The sequence below is a fragment of the Alligator sinensis genome, unplaced genomic scaffold (assembly GCF_000455745.1).
Source record: "Alligator sinensis unplaced genomic scaffold, ASM45574v1 scaffold201_1, whole genome shotgun sequence".
In the NCBI taxonomy this organism is placed as follows: Eukaryota; Metazoa; Chordata; order Crocodylia; family Alligatoridae; genus Alligator; species Alligator sinensis.
This window is the reverse complement of record NW_005842661.1, coordinates 567,065-579,490: the sequence shown is the minus strand read 5'-3', so window position 1 is coordinate 579,490 and position 12,426 is coordinate 567,065. Positions and strand designations below refer to the sequence as shown.

Below are 12,426 nucleotides of genomic sequence, written 5' to 3'. Positions count from 1 at the left end.
TAGGGAAAAACTAAAAAGACACCTGCCCTTTACTGTACACCTGTAACTGAATTCTGCATCTGCCAAAGCTGATGACGGGGCACCCTGAGCTCCAGGGCTCCCTAGAGTCATCCTGGAGATACAGAATATCCTTATGGCAGTGTGGAACATTGTCAAGGATGCCACCCAGCTATGGTAAGACTGTGTGATGGGGCAGTCTGCCTGTCCTGGGGGATGGAATCTGGCTATGATTTGATCCATATGACAGACCAAGGCCACAGAATGACCTCAGTGATGATGGGCTACAGCATGACCCAGGTGATGGGGACAGGGAAAAAATAGCACTACCACCTAGACTACTGTCAAATCTATAATGTAAAGTCTATGTAAGACTACCATCAAAGAAGAACCAGTTAGATATCTGAAACGTGTATATACTAAAGCAAGAAGCATGGGGAATGAACAGGAAGAATTTGTGGTCCTAGTACGATGATGGTACTACAAGGAATGGTGATGGTACACCCACTACAACAAGGAATGATGATGTAACTGGGATTACACAGGTGTGGTGGGATAGTTCATATGACTGGAGTATGGTCATGGATGGGTGTAATCTGTTCAGGAAGGATAGGCAGGGGGAAAAGAAGGAGGTGTTGCCTTATATATAAAGGTGATGTACACATGTTTGGAGGGGCAGTACAAAATGGAAGATAGGCCTGCTAAAAGCCTCTGAGTAAAGGTCAGAGGGGAGAGCAGCAGAAGAGATTATATGGTGGGCATCCACTATATGCCACCAAACAGATAGGAAGAGGTGGATGAGGCCTTCTTAAACAACTGACGGAGGCTTCTAAATCATAGGACCTGGTGCTCATGGTGGGCTTTAATTTTCAGGACATCTGCTGGGAGGGAAATACAGCAGCGCACAAGTCCAGCAGATTCATGGAGTGTATCCTGGATAACTTCTTGATACAGATGGTAGAAAGGTCAACTAGGGGGGAAGCTCTTCTTGACTTACTGCTCACAAACAGGGAGAAAATGGTTGAGAATGTGAAGGTGGAAGGTAACTCCTCAGATGATGAAATGACAAGAGTTCAAGATCTTAAGGGAAAGAAGGAAGGAGAGCAAAAAAACAAAGACATTTCAGAGAAGCAGACTTTAGCAAACTCAGGGAACCGGTGGGAAGGATCCCCTGGGGTGCAAGTCTGAGGGGAAAAGGAATCCCAGGAAATCTGGCTGTACTTTAAGAAGGCCTTCTTAAGGGCACAAAAGCAAGCTGTCCCAGTACAACAGGCAAATAGGAAGTGCAACAGGACACCTGCCTGGCTTGACAGCAATTTCTTCAGGGAATTGAAAGTAAAAAAGGAGTCCTACAAAAAGTAGAACTTTGGTCATAGTACTAGGGAAGAGTATAAGAGTATTGTATGGGCATACAGAGAAAAATTTAGGAAGGCCAAGGCACAATTAAAGATGCAGCTGGCAAGAGACATTAAAAGGCAGTAAAAAGGGATTCTACATTATGTGTAAGAGGAAGATCAACAAAACTATAGATCCTTTATGGAATGCAGAAGGCAATCTAGTTATGGATGATGCAGAGAACACTAAAGTATTTAATGCATCATAAAAAGGGTCAGCTACAGATAACAAGCATAGTTGGCAGCAAAGACAGGGAAGGAGACTCGCAGCCTAAAGTGATGGCAGAACAGGTAAGGGATTGCTTAGAGAAGCTAGAGTTTTTCAAGTTGGTAGGACTGGATGGGATGTACCCTAGTATACTGAAGAAACTGGCTGAGGTAATTTCAAAGCCATAAGCTATCCTCTTTGAGAACTTGTGGTGGTTGGGTGAGATGCTACATGATTGTAAAAAGGCAAATATAGTTCCCATTTTTAAGAAAGGGAAGAAGAAGGATCCACAGAATTATAGACGAGTCAGTCTGACCCTTGATATCCAGAAAGATCATGAAGCAGTTTCCCAAGGGATCTATTGTAAAGCACCTAGAGGAGAACAAGCTGATCAAGAACCAGGTGCATGGATTCATCAAAAAAGTCATGCCTGACCAACCTGGTTTTCTTGTATTGACAGCAAAGCACTGTTTTCCACAGCATTCTTATTAACAAGATAGAAACTACAAACTAGATGAAAATAATATAAGGTGGATACATAACTAGTGGGATCATCATGCTCAATGAGTAGTCATCAATGGAAAAAATGTCTAGTGGAAGGAGATATCAAGTGGGGTTCCCCAGAGGTCAGTTCTGGGTCCAGTATTGTTTAATATCTTCTTTATTGATCTGGATCAAGTGTACACTTAGTAAATATGGGGAGGACACCAAGTTGGGCAGAGTTGCAGACACTCTGGGGGTTCGGGAGAGGATCCAGAATGACTTGAATAGACTGGAGAATGGTTGTATGCATTACTGCAGAGAAGGACCTGAAGGTTACAATAGATTAAGCAGAATATCAGCCAAAAGTGTGCTCTTGTTGCAAAAAAACCCCAAAAACAAAAACAACAGCATCCTGGGTTGTATTAACAGGAGCATCTTGCAAATCGAGAAGTGACATTTCCATTCTATTCAGTATTGGCCTCCAGGAGTACTGTGTCCTGATTTGGGCTTCACTTTGCAAGAAGATTGTGGACACATTGGAGATAGTCTGGCACAGAGCAATACAAATGATTTGGGGTCTGGGAATCAGAATTTATGAGGAAAGGATGAAAGAACTAGGACTGTTTAGTCTGTAGAAGAGAAGACCAAGTGAGGATCAGGTAGCAGTCTTCAGATATCTGAAGGGCAATTACAGAGAGGATGGATATGGTATTTTTTCTGGCCACAAGGGACAACACTAGGAGCAATGGCTTCAAGATGTAGCAGAGGAAATTTAGGTTGAAAATTAGGAGGAGGTTTTTACTATGAGGGTGGTTAAGCATTGGAACAGGCTGCTTAGAAAAGCTGTGGAATCTCCATCCCTGGAAATTTTCAAAAACAGCTTGGACAGACACTTGGCTGGGAAAGTTTAGTCAGGGATGATCCTACCTAGAGCAGGGAACTGGACTAGATGACCTCATGAGGTCCCTTCCAGCCCTTCTTTCCTACAATCCTATGATCTTATGACAGGCTGTGGTGAGACCCAGGTGATGACAGGTTACAGCATGACCTGTGCACTGCTAACAGGCTTCAAAAATAAGGCAGGGGATGAGGACTGGCTACAGTTTGACTCATAAGCGTAGCATCTGACTACGGCCCTACCCATGTGCCTGGCATCAGGTTATGGTGCAACTCAGGTGATAGGGCTTGACCTGCGTGACAGGCATCTTTCCTATTGTGTCACCTGTTGCTGTCCTGCCACCTCAGGCCCAGGCTGGGACTGTCCCATCAGACAAGTGTTTGGAGGCAGCCAAAGTACAATGGACAGGCTGGAGCCCTGCAAATGGCTACTCTGCAGGATCCCAAGGTGACAGCATGAGTGACAAGGGGACATATCCCCACAGTCCCTTCTTTCCATTGGAAGGCAGAGCCCATTACAGGTGCAGAGGTGCTGGCTTGAATGTTAACTAGGCAGGGGCAGGGATGCACAGGCTTGTTCCCCTTACTGGTTTTGCAAGGCTCACAGCAGGGGGAAGCACCTCCCTGCCCACCCACACTCAGACAGCCTCCCAGTGCTGCTCAGTTGGCACTTGCCTGCCCTCAGGGATCCTCCCTAGTTACATGCCATTCCCTCCCCTTCTGGTCATGGGTACGCCCCTCCTCCTGTACTTCTGTCCTTTTCCTAAGTGAAGATATTCCCCTTCCCTCCTGTGTCCCATTTGGGTGAGTCTTGTGCTTACCTGGGTAATATCCTCCTCCTGGAACTCCCCCTCCGGGGACAGCACCAGGGACCCCTGCAAAAGAATAGACCTGGTCATACACACAGCTAGCCTGAGAGACAACTGCTGGGTCCAGATGTGCCCAGCCCTCATGGCACTTGGCTTAAAGGCAGCATAGAAACATCTTTGAGACTTATTGGGATGGAGTAGCTGCCCCAAGTGCATTCTCAAACAGCAGCACCATGATCCTTCACTCAGGTGTGCAATCCTGGGCCAATCCATGCCTTGACTGTACCTTGGTTTCCTCATGTTACCGTGAGCTTAACGACAAGGACCTGCCCTGTATAAGTGCTCTGAGACCAGGGTGGAGGCACTGGGATTGTGGGTTGGTGCTCAAAGATACACTGGTGCTTTTGCCAAGAGCCCAGGCAAGGAGGCCAGCCTGTCCTCTGAGTGAGGAGAAGGGCAATCTGTCCACGGCAGAGCCAGTCAGGGGCAGTAAACCCAAGACTGCTTCTCCTCTGGTTCAAGCAACTGGCCTGTCCCCAGCTCCCTTCAGCATGGGGGATAGAAGGTCCAGTGCCAGTCTGGGGCTGAGACCCTTGTCCTGTGCCCTGGTTTCTGGACTCTGGGCACAGTGTGGAGGGAAGAACTCGCCTCTGTGGCTTCAGCTATCCCCTGTAACACCCTGCACAGCCGTGCTCAGCAGCAGCCCCAGCACAAGGCAGGGGGGAAGCTGTGTTTGTGCCACTTGGAGACAGATGAGGGCTGTGCTGGGCCAGCTGACTCTTTCTGTGAAGCCAGCACATTTCACAACAGCTTTCAGCCTCAGGCAGAGCCCAGGGTGTGGGGGAGGGTGCTGAGTGGGACTGAAGAGAGTGATGAGGGATGAAATAAGAGACCAGGCAGAATCCTCCATTCCCACTAGCATCTCACCCCACCAGGAGCCAGCTCCACCACAGCTTTCCACTGCTCTGTTTTTACCTAGAGGGAGCAGCCATCAGCATAAGGGGAAGGCTGCATCACTGCTATGAGAACTGCACGTTTATGGACTGTGAACTGCCTCCACTGAGTCAGGGGCTCCTGCTGACAAACTCTGGCCTGCGGATTCAGTGCTGGGGGAGGCTATGGATTCCCAGTTCTGTAAAGTCATCCATTTGTCTACAGGGCTGCAGCAGGGTTACACACATGCACGCATGCATGTGCACACACACACACGCGCACACACACACACTCTGCCTTCTGGCATGTGTTACCCTGACTGGGACAGAAGGCTTATTTTAGGGCAGAGATGTCACAGGGTGCATCCACACGTGAGGCTATGCCGCTGTAGTGATGTGCTACCGCGATGTCCCAGTTAATCTTAATTTGCCCAGTCCACAGGAGTCTACACGTGACCAACCACTACTTCACCATAGTGGTGTGCTGCCACAGGGAAGCAGCAGCTAAAAATAACCATGTCCTGCATGTGCAGCACAGTACAGGTGATTAGTGTGCCATGCTTTACTACTTCCAAAAGGAAGTAGTAAAGCATGGCGCATTAACAACATCACCACAGGGCAATGTGTAGACACACCCACAATCGCCTTGTGCCCCAGGCCAGATCTGGACTGCCGGGCTCCTTGTGGACTTCAGCTGGCCTGGAGCATATGGCAGCAGCAGTTCCAGCTGTAACCTGGGGCATGCAGTAGTGGTGGCAGCAGCTCCAGCTCTGGCACAGGCCACAGAGCAGCTCCAGGTCCTGCCACATGCTGTGTGCTGGATCTGAAGTTGCTGCCATTGCTACATGCTTTGTACCGTAGCAGCTGCTCTAGCCCTGGGAGAAGAAACAGGGCACAGGGCATACGGCATGTGGCAGCCACAGTGGGACCAACAGCTGAGGAGCTGAGGCCTCAACAGTGGCAATAGGTAGAGTGGCTGGAAAGCAACTGGGGCTGTGTCAGCCTTTACTCACCCTCTTATCACCAAGTGCCATGTCCACCAGGGAAAGGACCCCAGATTCTGTGGCAGGCCACTTTACCCCAGCCACCCCCAACTTCTAGAGGCCAACCAGTAGCCCAGGATTGACACCCCTGTTTTAGGGGGAACAGGGGTAGTCTCCAGGGTCCAGGGCCTCTGCTGAGTCTGTCAGAGGGTCGGTGTAGGAAATGGTCCTGAGAACCACCAAACTCACCTGATATATGGGCCACCAAGCATCCCAACCAGATGGGAATTGCTTTTTCTCCCTGCTAAGTTGAGCTCATCTTTGTGTGAAGCTGTATAAGTGAAAGGTTCTCTACTCAATCCAGAATCTCCTGAGACAGTCAGTCTCCTAACCAGGGTGAATGTCAGAGGGAGTCCCACATATAAAGAGCTATTACAGACCAAGTCATGGCCTTAAAGAGAGCACTGAGCCATTTGCTATAAAGCCAAGCACTCTAAAGGTTGGGTATGCCTGTTCTGTGGATCTGGGTGCAGTTTGGACCTCTCAACCATGTGCAGTTTAATGTAATCTTCTAGGGCACCATCACTTTTTTTTATGTCTGACTCCTCAGATAGACTTTCTGTTGCATGTGGCTTTTTTTCCCCCTCAGGGGAGAGGGGCTGTATGGGACTGTACATGGGTTTTCTATATGTCCAAGATGGGCTGTCCTATTTATATTAGTATAGGCTGCCCAACCTGTGCCACTTGCCCTTAAAGCTGCTGTCAGGTGTGCAGTGGCTTTTCAACCCTGTGGGAATTTGTTCTACCCCTGGGGCTGACACTCAAAAAGGGCCCTTTTCCAGACTCATTGCTGTGTTGCACTGAGGGGTTGGGATCCTGGGCTGCCATGTTAGAAGCAGAATTCTGCCCCAGATCTGCCTGGAGTCACCTTGAGCAACTGTTTGTTTGAACAAGTCATAAAGGCCTCCTTTTTGCCTCTGGCTGCAGTAGAGTTGGGTTTGGTCAGTATAAGGGGCTTTGAGTGTATTGACATACTAGAAGCATAAGTGGATTAATGCATGGGCCAACTGGGTCCGGGCCTAGGGGCCCCTGCCTCTGCACGGACGAAACTGGTGACTGGGCTGGGCTAAGCATGTGCAATGTGGCAGGCCATAGCTCCTGGGTGCCATTTGCTGGGTGCCACTGCAGCCAGACTGAGCTGCAGCAGCATGAAGGACCACCCTTAGAGCTCAATCCACACCGCACAGCTCTGAACCCCAGTGCTGCCTCCAGTGCAGACCTGTGGGCAGGGACAGCCGCATCTCCTGTCCCAGGCCTTGGGGGCAGTGAGTCCTATTCTTGCTGCTGCATCAGCCAGGGATAAAACCTGCAGATGAGGGCCCAATTAATCTTAACCTGTCCCAGACTAGAAGGAGCAGCTAGTAGAGCAGCTGGTGCCCTGGCTTCCAATCCCACACTGCTTTGCCTAGGCCTGTGCTATGAGAAGGTTTCATTCTCAGTAGAGAGGGGTGATAGCCTGCATCCCCGCACCTAAATCTCTCCTACCCATGGTCGGGCACTCTGTGTCAGTCCCTTCTGAGATGGATGCAGCCAGGCCTGCCCATACAATTGCCCCCAGCTTAGCATGGCTTCTTGTGGGCAAAGCCCAAGGCTTCTGGGTCTGGGGACAGCTGGGGTAGTGTCAAGTGCTTAGGCTGCTGGACTCAAGGGGCATTTTTACACATGCTGTGACACCAGGAGATTTAGTGAGTTGCGCCAATTAAAAAGTGCCCACATGTCACATATATCAATGTCCCCATGTGTCCCATGCTGAAAAACTGGCAGCAGGTGCTTTGAATTAAAGCTCATCGAACGTGTTTCATTTCAAAGCGCCCCGCCACCATTTTTTCAGTGCGGAGATGTGCTGGAACACTGATACACGCGAGACAGAAGGCTGCTGGAGCACATCAATTCCTGTGCTCCAGCAGACTCGATTAATCCAGCAGACTTCATTAATCAGCGCATCAGAGCAGGTTTCCTGCATGTGTATAGGCTGATTTGTTCACCTTCGGTACCCGCACCGGGATATGAACCTAAGGGGCTCAGCTCTCATTTGCCCAAATAAATATGGCCAGCAGGTGGCGCTGAGGCATTGAAAGCTGGGAACCAAGTGGAGGCATCTGGCTCTAGTTGGTCACCAGCTTCATAAAGCTTCTTTCCTTCCTAGATTTGTCACTGGGTGTGTCTACTTGTGCAATTACAGCGCCTGAATAAACTGCGGAGCTTATTGCTCCAGAGTTAATTGCTCCAGGGTGCAGGTTGAACATGTGCCTGGGGACAATTAACTCCGGAGCAATAAGCTTCACATTTATTTAGGTGCAGCACGTGGAGTCCAGGCGCAGCAGCCCTGACTGGCAGGAGACCCCAGGGGGCCAGCCTGCCAGCCTGGAGCTGTTCACCCCGGCTCAATGTGCTGTGGAGGGGCTGGCTGGGGCATGAGGGAGGTTTCAGCAAAGGGCTAGCTGGCAGGCAGCCCCTGCGCTGAAGCACCCTTGTGCCCCAGTCAGCTGGGCAGCATCTATATGTGTGCTGCTACAGAATAAATTCATTTACTCCAGTCTAATAGGGGCACACATGTAGATGTAGACACCGAGATGTTTACTGCACTGCTAATTAGTCAACTACGCAGTAAACAACTGGTACAGACGTGCCCATTGACACCCAGTCTGCTCCCCTCCATGGTCCCCTACTCACCCCTGTTCCCACCCCATCCAGTCAGCACCTGCTTGTCTGTAGTATTCATTCCTCACATCTGGGGAAAGGAAACACATTGCTGTGTGCCCCATAGACCCAACCCCCAGTCACACAGAAGTGGCAAGGGTTTGCACATTCAGACATGCACTGGAAACTAGCTCCCAGTGTCACACTCTTGCCCATGGCCACATACATTCTAGTATTTCAGTTCCCAGCGTCACAGTCTTGCTCTTGGCAGTAGTGCCCAGGGTCACACCCTCATCTCAGCCACTATACGTGCTAATGGCAGATTCACACATCCTGCCCCACTCAAGGCACAAGTGCCAGGGCTGCCACTCCCAGGGATCCTGGATCCATGGATGCCAGAGAAAAAGGCTGAGATTCATAAATTATTATCTCTCTCTCTAGCTCTGGCACTGATCCATCAAGCCAAGCCAGAGACAGCACTTCCTCTCTCAAGGCCATATTTCCACCTGTAACCTGCTGTTCTGGTGGTCACAAGGTCAGGGGAGTGTTCTCAGCCCCCTGGGTGTAATATTGAAGTATCCACTCCAGGCCATTAGGTCTGTCATGCCCAAACCTGAGGCCCCTATCTTGCATAGCTACAGCAGAGCCTGCCCAATACAGAGTGCTGTATGCTGAGCCCCAGCGTGCTTTGGAATTGATTCCAGATTCCAGAACAGCTGATCTCACTTTGAGTGGAATTCAGTGCTTGGTAACATGCTGCCTCATGCCAAAGGCATTCATTCAAATCATCACTTGCCCTGTCTGACCGTCTGTCTGTCTCCCCTGCCCTGGCCCTGCCCCACTTTCCTTCAGAGGAGCTGTTATTGGATGGGTTTAATGGCAGGGACTTTTCAAATAGGGGTTGTAACCCAGCCTCCTTCCCCCTCCCCATCTCCCTCGGCTCGGAAAAACAAATCCCAGATTATTCCTTGTTTAAAAACAAATGGGAAGTATCCACATGGAATCCTCTCAGGCCCTCTGGGAAGGGAACAGCCAGCTGTGCCGGCCATGATGCCACAACTGGGTGTAGTACCAGGCAGGCATGCCAGCAACCCTTAGTATGCACAGGGAACAATGCTAATTAAATACTAAGCTAGCACCTGGACCTTCACCCTCACTGGGCAACCTTAACATCATGGGACCTCATATCCCTGGAACCCAGAGTCACCCTCCCTCTGTGGGCACCTTTGGGGAGAAGGGCACCTCAAGACACTGTTTGCCAAGGGATTCCCAGAAATATTCTGAATTCTTTAGGCTGGGCATGAGCCATGTGGCTAAAGTGCCACTGATAGGGTCCAAACCTTAAGCTTCTGCTCCTATTCAGTCATCTACACCATGTAGATTCTATACCATGTATGAGGCAACTGGCTTTCCAAGTCTGATGCAGTGGTGGTCTCAGTCTTTCCTCAGACCCTGAATGCAGCTGCTTCTGAACTAACTTTTCCTGGAAAGGATTAGAAACTGGGCTGATCTGAGTTCCTAAGTCCTGCTTTTTTAAGAATAGTGTCAGTGTCCCTCAGACAGTGTCCAAGCTCTTCATGTTATTGTGGGTCAACACCATTCATTGTCTGATTTGACTGAGGGTAAGCATGTTCTTAGACTCCCCATCAAAAGAAGAAATGGGAGACAACTCGTTATTAATGCCAGACCTTTCAGACCTTCCTCTGTTAGCCTTGTCCTTGACCAAATTGAGAGGTTAGACAGACTGCATTAAGCCTTTAAATATGAGGGGCATGTTCCTAACCCAGCCTCTTGGCATGAATGGCAGTAACGGGTCCAAGATGGTCACAGCTCTTCTCTGATTTCTAATGAGACAGAGGTTAGATCATCAAGCAGTGCTAAAGGCCACTGTCCACTACCAAGAGTCCCTGGTTCAGTGCGACTATCATAGATGCCCAGCATGGCCCAGTCTGCACTTCTGCTGGAGCCACTCTTTTGAGATTTTTGCAGGCACTTGTAGCTTCCTTTAGGGGCTGCTGCTCCCAGAGCAGGCAGAACTTCAGGATCTCTTCCTGCTGTGATGGCTGCACCCGACTGCAGCTCCATCCAAACTTTTAAGGCTCTGTCTTGATCACCTACAAAGTCACTGATGACCCAGCTCAGGAAGCCAAATTGAGCCCCAGTGTGAGTGATCTAATTAAAACCAGCAGCCTTGCAGTTACTGAGTTTGTCCAGAGCAGGAGTTCTGTTCTGTTGAGGGGCATTACTAATGTCAGCCGGGGTAAATCCATCAGAGAACTGCAACCACTCTAGGGCTACTACTGGTAGTTCTCACTTTCCAGCTTGCACAGTGGACTTTGTTCACTTGTGGCTCAGATCATAGAGCTTCTCAAGGACTGGCTTCTTAGTATGTCACTCACAGCAGAGGCCAAGTCAATGAGATTCTGGGAAGATGGGTGGTAGCTTCAGTCCTCTTGGTAAGAATCATAGAGGGTGGTTACTTGCTAGAGTATGGCTCAGGTTCTATTCAGAGTCCTCTCCCTGGTTCCCAGGATGCTTCTCTGACATAGCTCCCTGCTGGCACCTCTGAAGCAGGACTTACCTGTGCTAGGTAGCACTGCTTGCCCTGGGAAGCTGAGGCACCAGCTTGAAGATAAAGGCCTTCATCTACATGTTCAGTCTGCTTTGAGGCACCCCTGACACCCATGCAAGATTTAAAAAGCTAGCAGATCTCAGCCCTCAGACAGGCATTATGCAGAGATCCCTGTTTACAGGTGAACATCCTTATTTATGGGATCTGAACATGGGCTGCATTCCCAGCCCATAGCTCTCAACCTGCTGAGATCCAAAATGTGGTGCTTAAAAGGTAGCCCTGGGGCTCACCACAGCAGCCAGAAGAGTGGGTCATTTCTTCGGCCATGTACAAACCTGCCTAGTCTCATTTCAAAGACTGGAATTGGCTGCAATACCTTAGGGTGGCCACAATCTGGAACCAACTTCCCAGGGAAGTGGTCCTCACCTCTACTTTGGGCAAATTCAAAAGGAGGTTGGACAATCTCCTGTCTGGGGTCTTCTGAACCCAGCATTCATTCCTGCCGGTGGCAGGGGTCAGGCTAGATGATCTGTTCAGGTCCCTCCTGACCCTAGCTACTATGATACTACTATGATACATGAAGAATCCAGCTAGTTGCTTAACACCTTTCTGCAGCTTTTCACCCATGTTTCTTGACTGGTGCTTGTGGCTGTACTGCCTACAAGGCTGCAGACATGGCAGGTGGGGAGCTAATCAGCAACTCTACACCTGGGAAGCATATTTAGGGAGGGGCTGCATGGGTCTCAAAAGGCCCAAATCCATTCCCCTCTTTGTTGGCCTAAAATTAGTTTCATAACCAACACAGATTGCTACTTATGCAGATTTTAGATCCCACTGCCCCTGGTGCAAACTCATTTGCCCATCTGAGCATGTCCTGAAGGAATCTGTTACACTTAAACTCTGTGGCAGCCCTATTTTGCCTGAAAAAGCATGCAATTTCATGTAAGCTTCTCAAACTTCACTCAAAAAGAAAAGCAACTATTTCACACCAGACAGTAGCCATCACACTTTAACCTAATGGTTTAGTGGTTTGGGCACTTGCAAAAGGAGTGGGAGACTCAGGTTTCCTTCATCCTGAAGGGACCTGAATCCACATCTTAACTTTCCCACAAAGCATCCTAACCACCAGACCACAGGCTAGGCAGGATTAAAAGCTTCCTGTGGAAATGATCTGTTGGGCAGCCAAGGAAGATATATGAGACCAGAATGGAAGCAAACCAGGGGAAACCTTGAAAGGGAGGGACAGAGACACTTGCAGCCCCTACACCTGCTCCCATTGTTGTCTATAGCATGTATCCTGTGTCTACTGCATCCACAGTTCAGCAAAAGTAGGGGCCAGGGCCCTCTTCAGGCTCTTCCTCTTTGAGAAGGAGATGTTAACAGAGGACTAGGCAAAAGGCCCTGGAGAACAGAAAAAAAATCTCTTCAAGAAACTGCAGTCCCTGCTTCTC

General features: G+C 49.5%; 1 protein-coding gene across 14 annotated transcripts in view; it reads right to left on the bottom strand.

Annotated features, from left to right (window-relative positions):
• The window catches only part of ELN (elastin), a 62,959-nt gene that overhangs the window by 39,929 nt on the left and 10,604 nt on the right, over window positions 1-12,426 (bottom strand). For all 14 annotated transcript variants that reach the window (XM_006033788.3, XM_006033789.3, XM_025215681.1 and 11 more), the window contains exon 2: window positions 3,801-3,854. In XM_006033788.3, the coding sequence (XP_006033850.1) occupies window positions 3,801-3,854 (54 nt within the window). The remainder of the gene's footprint in view (window positions 1-3,800; window positions 3,855-12,426) is intronic.